Genomic DNA, 16,228 nt, shown 5'->3' with positions numbered 1-16,228 from the left:
CACACCTCCCGGCTCTGTCTGGCCTGCCCGAGAGCCACATCAGGAACTTGTGTCAAATGCCAGGAGAAGCTTCAGGCCAGAGCCCCCAACTGGGCTCCTGGCTGCAGGCACAGCTCTGTGGACTGGGACCTCCCTGCTGTGCCAGAGACCTCAGACTCCGACCCTCGTGTGCCTGTGCCATGTGGACGAGTGACTCCCTCTCTCCCGCCCAGCCTCTGGGAGGCGTCACTCTATGCTCTACTTCTATGAGGTCATTCCTTCTGTGATCCCCACACAGGTGTGATGGCCCAGCGTTTGTCTTTCCGTGAGAGCCACCCGCCCATACCTCCATCACCTCCCCAAGGTGCACACAGGGACCCAAACATCACACGGGACAAAAGCCACGCACAAAGGTGAATTTTATTCATGAGAAGCATTTGCAAATGCTCAAGAAAGAAAAACGATCAGTCAGCTCAGCCTGCACATTGCTCCTGGTGACAGGGGCGGAGCGAGGCTACTTGGGGGCCACGCTGCTCCCTCGGGAAGGCAGGATGCAGCAGGCCCTCAGCAGGAACCGGAGGATCCTCCTGCCGACCCCGCGCCGGCCCTGCCTCTTGCCCTGGGCGCTGGCTGTGGTGTCTGTGGCGTGAGCGGTGGCTGCGGTGGCTGCGGTCCCAGCCCCCTCAGGCTCACGGGCAGCTGCGGCGGCTTCTGGCTCTGCGAGGTCCACATGGCTCCTGGCACTGGGGCTGGAGGGCGACTCCTTGGAGGCTGGCTCGGGGGCTGTGCTGGGAGTAGGGCTCTTCTGCTGTGGCTGGCCTGGTAGGAGAGAGCCAAGTGTGGGGTCACCTCAGGGGCCTTGGACTCAGCTCCTGGTGGCCCCAAAGTGGCAGGGGATGTGGGGAGTGGGCAAGACTCACTGGAGACTTTGGGGGAGTCGGGGGCTGCGCTGGGAGCAGGGCTTCTCTCCTGCTGTGGCTGGCCTGGTAGGAGAGAGTCAAGAGTGGGCTCACCTCGGGGGCCTTGGACTCAGCTCCTGGAGGCCCCAAATTGGCAGAGGATGTGGGGAATGGGCAAGACTCACCAGAGACTTTGGGGGAGTCGGGAGCTGCGCTGGGAGTTGGGCTTCTCTCCTGCTGTGGCTGGCCTGGTAGGAGAGAGTCAAGAGTGGGGTGAATAAGGGGGCCTAGGGCTCAGCCCCAAGAGTACCCGAGGTGGCTGGGCTGGGAGGGAGAGGGCAAGACTCACTAGAGACTTTGGGGGAGTCGGGGGTGGCGCTGAGAGCACGGCTCCTCTCCTGCTGTGGCTGGCCTGGTAGGAGAGAGTCAAGAGTGGGCTCACCTCGGGGGCCTTGGACTCAGCTCCTGGAGGCCCCAACGTGGAGGAGGATGTGGGGAGTGGGCAAGACTCACCAGAGACTTTGGGGGAGTCGGGGGCAGCGCTGGGAGTAGGGCTCCTCTCCTGCTGTGGCTGGCCTGGTAGGAGAGAGTCAAGAGTGGGGTCATCTCGGGGCCTTGGGCTCAGCTCCTGGAGGCCCCGAGGCAGGAGGGGCTGGGAAGGGAGAGGGCAAGACTCACTGGGGGCCTCGGAGGAGTCGCTTTGTGCGGAGGAAACGTCGACGGCCATGCTGTCACTGGACACCGACACCAGAGCCAAGCCGTCGTCCTCTATGGGGGGACGCTTGCTACTCTGCGAGGACTTGGGCAGGGACGCGGGGTCCTGGGGCTGAGGGACTGGCGTCCCCTCGGTCCCCATGCCTGGCAGCAGGCCGAGGCCCGCCAGGTACTCCCTGGCCTCTGGGTCCTGGGGAACGCCCAGGGGCTGCAGCAGGGCAACCGCGTCCTCCTCGTCCTCCTGGGCGGCTTCTCGGCCGGGGCTGAACCACCCGTGGGTCCTGGCGTCCTCCGCACTGGGCCTCCCCGAGGCGTCGACGGTGAGCAGCCACACCAGCAGCTCCTGCAGGGCCGGGCTGATGCCACGTGGCACCACGTAGATACCACACAGCACCGTGTCCTGCAGCACCTTGTCCGTGTCCTTGCCAGGGAAGGGCAGCGTGGCCTCCAGCATGGCAAACAGCACCACCCCCAGGCTCCACACGTCGGCCTTAAAGGCGTCGTAGGCCTCCCCGCGGAAAACCTCTGGTGCGCAGTACTCGGGGGTCCCCCAGAAGCCCTTTACCAGCGTGCCCTGCTCCAGCCGCAGGCTCAGTCCGAAGTCTGCCAGCTTGATCTTCATGTGCTCGTCCAGCAGCAGGTTGCCCAGCTTGAGGTCCCGGTGCGCCACACGCTGGCCATGGCAGTAGCTCACAGCGGCCAGCGCCTGGCCGAACAGGGCCCTGGCCTCGGCCTCAGCCAGGCCGCCCTGGCGCAGCACGTAGTGCTGGAGCGAGCCCCTGGTCGCCAGCTCCATGACCAGGAACAGGTGCTTCCTGGTGTGTCGCTCCTCCAGCAGCCGCACGATGTTGTCGTGCCGCAGGCTCCTCAGGATGTCCGCTTCCCTCTGCGCGGACAGTGGGCTGAAGGGAGAGGCGTCTCGCAGGAGGATCTTCACGGCCACGTACCTGCCTGACGCCAGGTGCCGGGCCAGCTTCACCAGGCCGAAGCCGCCCCAGCCAATCATGTATATGAAGCGGTACCCGTCCAGAGGAGGATGGAAGTCCAAGGGGCCTTCCATGCCGCCGGTCACCTAACTACGCTCTCTCGACTCCCTAACTCGCTCGACACTCGCTAGCTAATCACTGACCCTCACTGCACTACCTACAACACAAAGGGACCACGGGGGCCTGACTGCCCAGCTGACTAAGACACAGCACCAGCTATTCTCACTGCTCTAGAGGCGAAGCCGCAATTCTATCTCAAAAAAGTAGAAAACAACAAAGAGGAAAAGCCACTAAATCCTCGACTGCTGATACTCTGAGTGTGCTAGCTGACTAGAGTGGGGGAAGCAAAAATAAAGAAAACTGCAACAAAAGGCCAAATGGGCAAAACAACAGCGAGGAGGAAAACAACAAACTAAACAAAACGGGAAAAAGCAAAAACCAAACAGAGCCAGAAACAAACAACCAAGAAAAAGCACAAGCAACAGCAATGAGCGCAAAGGGCTAGTTGCGGTCCTAGTTACACAGATCACAAAAAGAGTGCTCTCTGGGTAAGGCGGACGAAACTCCAGGCCCCGCAGCGGCTATTTATACTTTTTGGGGGCTCACCTCACATAGTGGCGCCTTATGACGTCAGAGCGAGAAATGGACCAATCCCAGCCCAGCCAGGGACTCTGTAATAATACGACGTTCCTAACAGTGAGGCATTATGAAGTCAGAGCAAGAAATTGACCAATGGGAGCTGGAGTTCCTCCACAGTGGGTTTCTCCAGAATCTTCCAATTGAATAAAAACGATACCCAAAGAGATTTTGGCCTAGGTTGCTCATCGGGATGGACACTTAACTTTTGAGAAACTCCAACCTGTAGATGGCTTTGGTGGCCTTCAATTTCTAGTTTAAATATGATGATAAGTTGTGTCTTTCGAAGACTTCCTAGTGTCTCCACTTAGTATATCCCCTCCTTTCCCTTACCCTCTGAGTGATGGGTCTCTGAGTGATGGAACAACTTCCCGGCCTTGGTAAACTCAACACGTGTTCTGTTGCCCAAGACACCGCCAGGTACACTGTCTGCATCCCCAGAGCTGAGAGGAAGGTGGCTTTGTCACCCTTTCCCCCTAAGTCATGGTCAGATTTCTCGGCAGAAACCCTGGAAGCCCAGAAGGTAGTGGGGTCCATGCTACATCCTCCGAGACTGTCCTCCGCCTGGTAGGGAGGAATCAAGGCTCTACCAGGCACTTGGGGCTTTGGGCTCCTGTCACAACAACGACCAAAACTCCTGGCTCCTGGCTTCAGCCTGGCCTAGTCCTGGAGGTCATTTATGGGCTGTATCAGATCATGGAGGAGTTCCCTCCCTCTCTCTCTCTCTTTCTCTCTCTTTCTTTCTCTCTCTAGCACTCTCTTTTGCCCTCTTCACTCTCCCACAAATGGAATACATCTTAGAAAAAAAAAATGAGACTCCCTGCTTCAACTCCTCAGGACCTGCACAGCCCAGAAACGATGAGACGATGGCCGCATCACGGCCTCGGATCTGTCTCCTTGGGACAGCCTCGTGCTGAGCCCTCAGGACCAGTGTTTCTCCCGAGGAAGCCACAACCTCCTCTCAGGTAGGAAATGAGCCCGTAACCCCCGCCCCACACAGCAGGTGGATCGGTGTCTCCTGCAGTTCTTGAGGAGCCCCCAGGGCCCAGCTCAGCCGTGGGCCCAGGAACACGTTGTGGTCCCTCTGCACCGACTGCCCAAGCCCTCTTGGGAGAGGAACCCTCCCTGGGAAGATGACCCCTCCTCTGCTTGCCCAGGGACATTGCACGGTGTGATTTCTCCGTGATTTCCTGCAGTGCTGGTCACCTCCTCAAGGCTGGGAGGAAAGAACCAGCACCCCAGGAATTCTCACTGCAGTTTTATTAATAAGCTGAAAGGACAATAGAGTAGGAGGACTTTGGGGACTGTTTTCCATTCAGCATGGATGAAAACTCATCGTCCTAATAAGATTTAAGCTCTCAAAGTCAGAATCTTACGTTTAAAACCAGCAGGTAGTCGGTCGATATAATCCAAACATGAAAACCCAAGTTAGTTTCAGCCGAGAAATCTACATCCTCCAAAACTGTCAGTACAACAGTAGGGAGGAATGGAGGAGTTCCTAGACATCTTGTGTTGAGGGCTTCTGTAACGAAGTACCTTGACCTCCTAGCCTCCCCAACTCTTAATACTGTGACATCGAGCTTGACATTTCAATGTGAAATTAGGAGGGGTGTGGACATTTGCCACCACTGGACCTGCCCTATGTGAATGGGCTGTTTTTAGGCTCACACTGGACAGGAAATCCAAGCTGTAAAGAAGTAAAATGTCTGGTATGGCTAGTATTCTGATATGATCAGTTAATGCTGGTGTATGTGTTGAAATATTGTGCTGTAGCCCATAAAACTAGAAGTATTATATGCTAATCCCAATTTTAAAAATATTTAAATATTTATAAATAATGCTTTCATCAATGGTTTATACTTTCCATTGTAGAAATCTTACCTTTTCAATACAAGAATTTGCCTTTTCTTTGCTTTAGCTGATGGACACGGGTTTGTTTTCTTGATTTCTTTTCAAGATGTTCACTATTTGTATACAACAGTGCTACTGGTTTTTGTATGTTGAGCTTGTAGCCTGCAGCTTTGCTGGGGATATTAGTCTGTCAGCTTTCTGGTGGAGTCTGGGGGTTTTCTATGTGTGAAATCATACTATCTGTAAACAGTGATAATTTGGCTTCCTCCTTTGCAACATGGATGCCCTTTGCTTGTTTCTCTTGGCCAGTTGCTCTAGCCAAGACCTCCAGTATCATGTGAAATAAAATTTGAATAATCAAAGAAAGAAGGGAGGGAGATGTCCAGTCTAATTTGTAATCAAATAAATTATTTATTTCATTTGATATGTAGCTTTTAAATAGGTGAATTATATGGCATACAAATTATATCTCAATAAAGTTATTATTTAAAAAGTAACACTGGAGATGTGTGGCGGCATTGTGGTGTAGTGGGTTAAGCCGCCACCTGCAATGCTGGCATTCCATGTGGGTGCCAGTTTGTGTACCAGCTGCTTCACTTCTATTTTTAAAAAATATCTATTTATTTATTTATTTATTTGAGAGGTAGAGTTATAGACAGAGGGAGAGACAGAGAGAGAGGTCTTTCATCTGCTGGTTCACTCCCCAGATGACTGCAATGGCCAGAGCTGGGCCTATCTGAAGTCAGGATTCAGGATCTTCCTCTGGGTCTCCCATGTGGGTGCAGAGGCCCAAGGACTTGGGCCATCTTCTACTGCTTTCCCAGGCCATAGCAGAGAGCTAGATCGGCAGAGGAGCAGCCGGGACTCGAACCGGAGCCCATATGGAGTGCTGGTGCCATAAGTGGAGGATTAACTTACTGTACCACATGTCAGCCCTCAGCTTCTTTGCTTCTGATCAGCTCCTTGCTAATGTGCCTGGAGAAAGCAAGGTGGACCAAGTGCTTGGGCTCCTGGTTCATCCTGGCCCAGCCCTGGTTGTTGAGGCCATTTGTGGAGTGAACCAGCAGATGGAAGATGTCTCTCTCTCTCTCTCTTCTCTCTCTCTCTCTCTCTCTTTCTCTTGCTTTTGCTCTTGCTCTGATTTCCGAATAAACAAATAATCTTTTAAAAATAAATGAGTGAGGGGCCGGCGCTGGGCATAATAAGCCGTTTCCACCTATAATGCCAGCATCCTATATGGGTGCCAGTTAGTGTCCCAGCTGCTCCTCTTCTGATCCAGCTCTCTGTTATGGCCTGGGAAGGCAGTGGAGGATGGCCCAAGTTCTTGGCCCTTGCACCCAAATGGGGGACCTGGAAGAAGCTCATGGCTCCTGGCCCCCAACTTCGATAGGCACAGCTTCAGATCAGATCAGCTCCAACCACTGAGGCTATTTGGGGAGTGAACCAGCAGATGAAGGACCTTTCTATCTCTCCCTCTCTGCCTGGAACATTACTTCTCAAATAAATAAATTTTTTTTAGAAAATAAATGAATGAGGCCGGCGCCACGGCTCACTAGGCTAATACTCCACCTTGCGGTGCCAGCACACCGGATTCTAGTCCCGGTCGGGGCACCGATCCTGTCCCGGTTGCCCCTCTTCCAGGCCAGCTCTCTGCTGTGGCCAGGGAGTGCAGTGGAGGATGGCCCAAGTGCTTGGGCCCTGCACCCCATGGGAGACCAGGAAAAGCACCTGGCTCCTGCCATCAGATCAGCGCGGTGCGCCGGCCGCAGCATGCCTACTGCGGCGGCCATTGGAGGATGACCCAATGGCAAAAAGGAAGACCTTTCTCTCTGTCTCTCTCTCACTGTCCACTCTGCCTGTCAAAAAAAAAAAAAAAAGAAAAAGAAAATAAATGAATGAAAAGTAACAATAGATGAAACTGAACAAAAATGCAGAGAATTGTATTGTTTGCAACTTTCATGTAAATCTAAAAAATGTACATTGAAAAAAGATGATAAATAATAAAGCTATCTGTGCAAACAAAAAATACAGCCAGAAAAGAGAAAAGAAATAAATTGTAACCCTAACCCCCTTTTATACATAATTTCATTAATAGGTTGTTAGATATATTTCCAGAATTTTTTCATTATATTTAAAAGAACTGAACAAATTTTCATTTTCATATCTGAAGTGGCTACTTAATACTTTGTTACTTTTTTTTGAATATTCTTGAAGGGCAGTTTGTGTGTATGTGTGTGTGGATGAGAGAGAGAGAGAGGGAGGGAGAGAGAGAGAGAGACATAGAGAGAGAAATCCCCTCCGCAGGTTCACTCCCTAAATTCCTAAAGGACCCCAGCTGGGGCTGAAGCCAGAAGCCAGGAAAGCAGTCTAGGTGTTCTCCACGTGAGGCAGCAACCCTATTACTTGAGCCATCCCTAGCTACCTTCAAAGCTCTGCACTGGAGGAAGCTGGAGTCAGGAATCAAATCCACATACTCCAATGTGTATCTTAACCACTAGGCTAATTGTCCACTCCCGCTTCTGAGTGTTTCATTACCACATTTATATAATCTCTTATGGTATACATTTATACTGCTTGAATTTTTTATCATTTTCAACAACACTGTGATTAGTGTTCTTGTACATCACTCCTGTATGCCACTGTGAATTGCTGAGTGCATACACAGAGTGGAGCTGTCACCACCACTGTCACTCTCAGAACTCTGCCAACACGTCACAGTGAAATGCCACGCCCATTGGCAGACACTTCACAGTTCCCCACAGCTCTGATCCAAATGGCCTTTGTGTCTCTGCAGATCTGCCTCGCCTGTGCATTTCACACTGAAGGCCCTCGGTGCTGTGGAGGCTTTGGTGGCTGAGGAGGTCGGACTTTGGTCTTTTAGACAAACTAAAGGGCTGCCAGGGACTCGTGATGCTGCTCCTGTCAATGTGCACACCTTCCTGAGAGAGATGTGTGTTCAGATAGCTCCCCCTTTTAGCTGGATTGCTTGTATCTTTTTTTGTTGAAGAGTTTAAGTGTTCATTATATATTCTGGAAATAAATCTCGGATCAGAGAGATAATTATAAATGCCATCTCCTATTCTGTGGGTTGTCTTTCCACTTTTTATGGTGTCCTGGAACCACACAAGTTTTAAGTTTTCATGAAGTTCAACTATGTTTTGTCTTATGCTGTTGGGCTTTGGACATCAAGTCTAAGGAACCATTGCCTAATGCAAGGGAATGAAAATTTATTCATTTTTCCTACATGTTTACTTGCAAAACATTTTTTAAAAGATTTATTTTATTTATTTGAAAGACAGAGTTACAGAGGGAGGTAGAGACGAAGAGAGAGGTCTTCCATCCGCTGGTCACTCCCCAGATGGCCGCAGTGGCCAGAGCTGCGCCAATCCAAAGCCAGGAGCTTCCTCCAGGTCTCCCACACAGGTGCAGGGGCCCGAGGACTTGGGCCATCCTCCACTGCTTTGCCAGGCCATAGCAGAGAGCTGGATCAGAAGAGAAGCAGCCAGGTCTGGAACCGGCACCCATATTGGATACCGGTGTTTCAGGCCAGGGCTTTAACCCGCTGCGCCAAAGCCCTGGTCTCCAAAATATAGTTTTTAGCCCTTTCATTTAGGTCTGTGCTTTGAGTTAATGTTTGCATATGATGTGAAGTAAGGTTCTAACTTCTTTTTCATGTGGACATCCAGTTGTTCCTGCACCATTTTTTGAAAAAAACTGTTTTTTCCCAGTTATCATTTCTAGAGATAATCTCTTGGCTCTTTTATCAAAAACAATAAACTATAAATGTATAGGCTTATTTCTAGATTTTTTATTCTATCAACCTGTGTATGTCTCTTCTTTTTCCAGTGCCACACAACCTTAATTACTATAGCTTTGCCTTAAGTTTGAAATTAGCTTTGTCCTTTTTTCTCCCAAGATATTTCGGGCCATCTAGGTCCCTTGCATTTGCATATGCATGTCTCTGCTTCTGGGGATAAAAAACCTGGAATGTCAGTAAAGGATGTCCTTGAATCTGTAGGTCACACTAAACTGAATGGTAGCCCAGAGAAAGGCATCTCATGGCCTAAATCCTGGAAACGATGAATGTGAAACTTGGTGGAAAGGCATTCTTTACATACGAAATTAAGCTGAAGATCTCAAAATGATATCATCCTGCTTGGCTCTAGAGAGGGCCCTAATCCTAGGAGTTATCCTGAGACGACAAGGAGGGAGGTTTGGGACTCAGAAACACGCCAGGACCTGTGAAGACAGAGGTTGAACTTGAGTCTTGCAGCCCCAAGCCTAAGGGACACTTGGAGCCCCCAGTGGCTGGAAGAGGCATGAGCTGGGGGTGAGGGTGGGGGAAGTACAACCTGGTGACAGCTTGGTTTCAGACTTCTGCCTCCACAACTGCAGTTTGGTTTTTATTTATTTGAACATATTTCAGCTGCCTGATTTCGGGCGTGGACCTGAGACTTGTGCTTAATTAGCTTAGTGGAGAGCCAGGAACTGCATGGGGCTAACCTTCCATGCCTGGAACGTGAAGTCTCCCAGGCTTTGTCAAGGAGCTCCACGCGTGCGGCAGCATGCCTTCCACACCCAGCCAGCTAGTTAACAACCCCACTTCCTGCTCGCATGTGGCCAGCAGTGGGATCCTAGGACTTTCACAAGTCTTTCCTGAGCTCACGCATAGCCCTTGGCTTGCACACAACCTTCTAGGAGCCCAGGAATACAGACCCCATACAGACATCTCATATCTGCTTTCACCTCTAACTTGGGTTTAGTGTTGTTCTTTGACAGGACACAAACTCCTCCTGGTATTCCCTTGGCTAGCTGGCTACTGTGACTGTGGGCTATGAGCTTTCGTGGCTACCTTAGCACCAGAGCAGGTGGGGAATATTAGGGCAAGGTAGGATGTCACAATGATGGCGTAGCAGTTAAGCTGCCACTTGTGAGGCTTGCGTCCATATGAGAGCACCTGTTGGAGCCCCAGCTGCTTCTCTTCCAACTTAGCTTCCTGTGAATGAACCTAGGAGTGCAACAGAAGCTGGTGCAAATGCTTGGGTCCCTACCCGCCGTGTGGGAGCCCCAGAGGGAGTTTCTGGCTCTGGCAATTGACTGGCCCACACCTGGCCTGCTGGCAGCCATTTGGGGAGTGAGCCAGGGGATAGAAGATCTCTCTCTCTGTCACTCTGCCTTTCAAATACATAAATCTTTAAAAATAAGATGTCACAATGCCCATTGTTATTTGTTTCCCTTAAGATTCCATTTTATTTTTAAAAAGATACTTCCTGATTATTTCTTTTCTTTAAGATTTATTTATTTATTTGAGTGGAAGAGTTACAGAGAGAGGGAGAGACACAGAGAGAGAGAGAGAGATCTTCTATCCACTGGTTTACTCCCCAAACAGCAGCAACAGCTAGAGCAGGGCTGATCCGAAGCCAGCAGCCAGGAGCTTCTTCTGGGTCTCTCTTGTGGGTGGGCCTAAGGACTTGGGGGCCATCTTCTACTATTTTTTCAGGCCATAAACAAAGAGTTGAATTGGAAGAGGTGCAGTTGGGACTTGAACCGGCACCCATGTGGGATGCCCAGCACCACAGGCAGAGGCTTAACCTACTAAGCCACAGCGCTGGCACCTTCCTGACTATTTCAAGTCCTTGATGAATTTCCAGAGTTCCAAAAAAGTTGATCCTGACAATTTTTACCAAGTTCTCATTCCATTTTATGAAGGAGAGAACTTCTGGAGATCTGTTTTCTGTCATTTCATGGATGTCACCCTTATGGTCTTTTTTAAATTCAGATCTTTTTTAAAATGAAAATGTTGTCAAATGTGTTTCTGCATGCTGGGGAAGAGGCTTTAGTGATTGCTTGCACCGTGTATAAGGAATATTCATGTGGGTCCTCAAAAACCAAATATTTTCTCGTGCAATGAGCTGCCGAAGAGCAGGCAAGGAGGGATGCTGTGTGTGATTTGCATCCTAACTCTTAAGTGATCCATGTGGCGGGACTGGGTGGGAATACCAGCAGGGAGGCGGTTTTGCTTACACATTAAGTGGAGTAGAAATAGACGTCTGTGCTCCCCAGGCATCATTAATGAAAAATCGGGAATGTTCCGAAATAAGGAAGCCTGGGTGTCTTCGTTAAAGATGATGGAGGAATATTTTCCTCTGAAAACTTCACTGCATAAAGCCCTTGAAACTCATCTCTCACTTTTGTGTTTGCCTATTTTATCTTTCAAAAAAAAAAAAAAAAAAGAAAGAAACCTCCGCACGCTCACCAAAAAAACCTCCTGTACATTGTTTTTAAAGAGATTTATTCATTGTATTCATTCGAAAGGCAGAGCTAGAGAGAGGGAGAGGAAGATCTTCTATTTGGTGGTTCACTCCCAGATACTCCAGGCCTGGGCCAGTCCAAACCAGGAGCCAGCAACTCCACCATCTGGGTCTCCCGTGTGGTGGCAGGGACTCAAGCCCTTCAGCCATCATCTACTGCCTTCCCAGGCACATTATCAGGGAGCTGGATGGGAAATGGAGCAGCAGGGACTTCCGGTGCTCTGGTATACAATGCCAGTGATGCAAGCAGGGGCCTAACCTACTGCCCACAATGCCAGGCCCCCTCTAATTTTGTTATCTCTTTTTAAAATGTCCGGCTCTCAGACATTTTAGAGTCTTACATGGTGTGTTGGGTCCCTCCATCCTCTGGTCAATAACTCAGCTCAGTACAAGGGCAGTGGGCACCCTCTAAGCACCAGGCAGAGCTCGACCTGCCGTGACTGTGCTTGATCCACAACTCATGAGAGAAGCATCATCATGGGAGCATTCACTTTTTGACAAACATCTCCCAAATTGGGAAGTCATGTGGTGTGATCATATGTAGCTGTCCTACAGTGGATCTGTAGTGAGGACTCTTTGTGATCAATTGTGATGGATTCCCCCATCCATCCAACAGTTGTAACCATGGCTATGTCCTAAGGCAGTTGAGAAGACCCCTGAGATAACGTACTTGGAGAACTAACACTGCTTCTTCCAGTGGGCACTCTCTAGCTTGGAGCAAATCACTGTAACTTACAGCACATTGCTTGAGAGATGGTCAAGGCCCTTACAAACCTACCAATAGCTAAGCAGGCTCTTCCACGTGACTGAGGCACTGTGCCCGTTATTGTGAAACTTGGGGGGGTTCAGAGCTTCGCCCCTTTGCTCATGTGACATCTGATGGAGAAACCCGATGTAGAAAGCAGAAATGAACAGAAGGTAGTCAGTTTGTACTGGAGACAGGTGGGTTCAGAGCTTCGCCCCTTTGCTCATGTGACATCTGATGGAGAAACCCGATGTAGAAAGCAGAAATGAACAGAAGGTAGTCAGTTTGTATTGGAGACAGGGACTCTGCCGTCTCACCCATCTGTTTGCTGAGGTTGCAGAAAATTCAAAGCACACGGTTTGGAAGCCAGTCGACTATTCAGTCATCTGATTTCAATGTCAACATTCTTTTACTTCCTTGGCAAGCTGTGTGTATATAAACCCGTGTCAGTCCAATATCCAACCCAGTCTTTATATATCTTCAGCAAACTCAACATACGGCCTGGAATCTGTCCCTTTGGCCTCATGCAAAGCTGTAAGCTCAACCAGGGATTTCATCCATGTGTATGTTTAGGAAACTACCTTGTGAGCTCAATACACCTGTTTGAAAAGCAAAAATCACAAAGGATAATGGGTCTCAGGCTTTTATATACTTTAGAAATATCTGGAAGACTTGGTAAATTACCAGTTGTTGATCCCAGCACCGGATGCAGGTCGGGAATCGGGTGCAACCAAGGATGTGCCTTGCTAAGCAGCCCTAGGGGGAAGCTCCTGTTGCTGAGCTGAAAACCACTGTTACCAGGGGATGAGAGCAGGTGGGGTGATTCGGCTGTAACATCAGGGATTTGTTTTTATTTTTTAAAGATTTTTATTATTATTTGAGAGTAGAGTTATAGACAGTGAGAGGAAGAGACAGAGAAAAAGGTCTTCCATCCATTGGTTCATTCCCCAAATGGCCACAGTGGCCAGAGCTGAGCCTATCCGAAGCCAGGAGCCGGGTGCTTCTTGTCTCCCAGGTGAGTGCAGGGGCCCAAGGACTTGGGCCATCTTCCGCTGCTTTCCCAGGCCATAGCAGAGAGCTGGATCGGAAGAGGAGCAGCCGAGTCTAGAACTGGCCCTCATTTGGGATGCCGGTGCCGCAGGCAGAAGACTGCCTGCAGGACTGTGAGATCTGGAGATTTAATTTCATTTAGTTTAACAGGCATTGACCGAGTTCTTCCTGTGGGCCACAAAGCACTGTGCTCAGTACAAAGAGTGAAAAGGTTTCTGCTTGGCCGGCGCCGCGGCTCACTTGGCTAATCCTCTGCCTGCGGCGCTGGCACCCCGGGTTCTGGCCCCAGTTGGGACGCCAGATTCTGTTCTGGTTGCCCCTCTTCCTGTCCAGCTCTCTGCTGTGGCACGGGAGGGCAGTGGAGGATGGCCCAAGTGCTTGGGTCCTGCACCTGCATGGGAGACCAGGAGGAAGCACCTGGCTCCTGGCTTCGGATCGGTGCAGTGCGCCGGCCATAGCAGCCATTTGGGGGGGTGAACCAACGGAAAAAGGAAGACCTTTCTCTCTGTCTCTCTCTCTCACTGTCTAACTCTGCCTGTCAAAAAAGAAAAAGAAAAAAGAAAAGGTTTCTGCTTGAGGAAGATTCTGTTTCAGAGGAAGCCACACAAGTTGACAGGCAATTGCAAACTGTGGCAAGGACAGTACAAATAAGTGTGAGAAGTGAGAGACGCCTATGCCTATGTGAGTTCTGACCTGCACCATCTTTGGGGCTCAGGGAAGGTTCTTGAAGAAGATGTCATTTGCTCTTTCTTTAAAAAAATAAATTTGGGGTCTGGCATTGTGCCGTGGCATGGAAAGCTGCTGCCTGTGACACTTGCAACCCATGTGGATGCCAGTTCATGTCCCAGCTGCTCCACTTCCAGTCCAGCTCCCTGTTAATGGACTGGGAAAGCAGTGGAGGAAGTGCCAAGTGCTTAAACCCCTTCTACCCACATGGGAGACCTGGAAGCAGCTCCTGGCTCCTGACTTACGCCTGGCCCAGCCCTGGCCATTGTGATCACTTGGGGAGTGAACCAGCAGATGGAAGATCTCTCTCTCCCTGTCTCTCCCTCTGTAACTCTGACATGCAAAATAAATAAGTAAATCTTTAACAAGTAATAATAAATTTATTTTAATTGACAAATGAAAATTGGATATATTTATCTTGTCCAACATGATGTTTTGAAATACATGGTTGTATTTGCTTGTGGTTACCTTCTGTATCTCTCAAAATGATGTTGTCATTGAGTCTAAAATTCAGTTCCATTTTTCTATATTGACTGTTCTAAGAACCAAGACGCATTTCTGGCAAGTCCTGGAGCGTGACTGTCTGTACAAGCTGATGCGGAAGGGAGACTTTTGTCTTCTGTGCTTGAGCAGTAAGAACAGTAAGAAGAGAGGTTCCTGTAAATGGATTTCATTTCTATTCCTTTTAAAGTGTAATTAGAATGACTGGTCTATCGGGTAGGTTATGCTATTTGCTGGTAAACAGCGTATTGATATGTTTCTTCTGAAAGAGTAGATAAGAGTGATTAAAATGCATGAGACTGAGTTTTCTGGAATAAATCATTCAAGTGTCATTTAGGTGGTGGGCATTGAATTAGGAGCGTGAGAGCTTGCCTGGCTTAAGTACGCTTAAATATGCTTAGCATCTTTATACTGAATTTTCCATAGAAGAGGAGTTTTGCACACCTCATAAACATTTGCTGACACCAGTCATTTAAATGACTTTACATGACATCCATTTGGAAGAATAAAAGCTACTTCCTGACCAGAGCCTCATGGCCCTCGTTTGTCATGATGTCCCTGGCTTCTGCGCGTCCTTCCATAATTTGTAATGTACATGCGGGAAAAAATGGAAGGGGGGAAATACGGTAACTGTGGTGGGAGAAGGGGGTTATAATGGCACATGTATCAGTGTAGGGGCGCACTTCAGAAAGTTCATGGAGAGGCTGGTGGTGTGGCTCAGGGGTTAAGCTGCTGCTTACAGCACCTGCATCCCATCTCGGAGTGCTAATTGGAGGCCCAGCCGCTCCACTTCCACTCCAGCTCCCTGCTAACATGCGTGGGAAGACAGCAGAGGATGGCCCAAGTACTTGGGTCCCTGCCACCTTGTGGGAGACCAAGCTGGAGTTTCTGGCTCCTGGTTTGGGCCTGACCCAGCCCCAACTGTAATCGCCATTTGGGGAGAGAACCAGTGGGTGGAAGATACCTCTGTTTCTCTCTCTCCTGCCCCACCTTTCAAATAAATAAATCTTTGAAAAAAACTTTGTAGAAAATGTATCTTATGAACCAATTATATATGGATTGCAATTTTTGTTTTTGCACCAAAATAAACTTACTGAATTCCGCTTACTTTCAGCTCAGTGTGTGAACTGATGCTCGCTCGATGCTTGGCCCCGGGGAGTCCGCCACAGCCGGCGTCACAGGTGGCTCTGGCAGGGAAAGCGTGTTTACGGTGGAAAGCCATGCTCCAAACTGTACCAGCGGATTTTAGCCTTTTTACTGCCGGGCCGCTGGGAGAAGCACAAGGACCTCCTGCTCTCTCAGCCTTGGGAGGCTGTGAATTATGCTCCTCATCTCTGTCACACACTTCCTCCACCCCAGACGCGCAGCTTCTATGAGTCAGACTCTGACGCGTCCGTCCCCACCAGGCGCTGACGGCCACTGCCTCCCAGCGAGGCCGGGATGCAGGAGCGTGAGGAAGCACCAACGGTTCATCTGCAGGGGAGGGGAAGCACACTTCCTTAGGCATCGGTACCTCAGTTAATGATGGGGAGGGCAGAGAGTTGGCCCGGAGTGTCCTGGGGGAGGGGCGGGAAGGTCATGTTGAACGTCTTAGGAGGGCTGAGCCATGGCCCCTCCATTCAGCTGTCCTCTTTCATCACATTGTGAACGTCAACAGTTCTTTGTCACACACTGAAGGGAAATTTCTGGTTTCCGAATGAACATGGCAAAGAGAGATCCTAGAAACAAAACACAGATAAAACACAACTGAACAGCAACAAGGAGACGACAATTTAGCACCCATAACAGGAAAACCACCTGAAGAATAATGGGTTTTAGAATAATGGTGTA

The 16,228-nt window shown here is 49.7% G+C and overlaps 1 protein-coding gene across 1 annotated transcript; it reads right to left on the bottom strand.

Annotated features, from left to right (window-relative positions):
• Window positions 1-493: 493 nt before the first annotated feature.
• On the bottom strand, window positions 494-2,652 carry LOC133763928 (MAP/microtubule affinity-regulating kinase 3-like). Its single transcript, XM_062197615.1, has 5 exons — window positions 1,557-2,652; window positions 1,392-1,454; window positions 1,228-1,290; window positions 1,064-1,126; window positions 494-798 (listed from the first exon to the last, which is right to left on the bottom strand). Exons 1-5 carry the CDS (start codon window positions 2,650-2,652, stop codon window positions 494-496), a joined length of 1,590 nt encoding a protein of 529 aa, XP_062053599.1.
• Window positions 2,653-16,228: the final 13,576 nt, after the last annotated feature.

The sequence above is a fragment of the Lepus europaeus genome, chromosome 7 (assembly GCF_033115175.1).
Source record: "Lepus europaeus isolate LE1 chromosome 7, mLepTim1.pri, whole genome shotgun sequence".
NCBI classification, from domain to species: domain Eukaryota; kingdom Metazoa; phylum Chordata; class Mammalia; order Lagomorpha; family Leporidae; genus Lepus; species Lepus europaeus.
The sequence above is the reverse complement of the archived record's forward strand: the minus strand, read 5'-3'. Positions and strand labels throughout refer to the sequence as shown.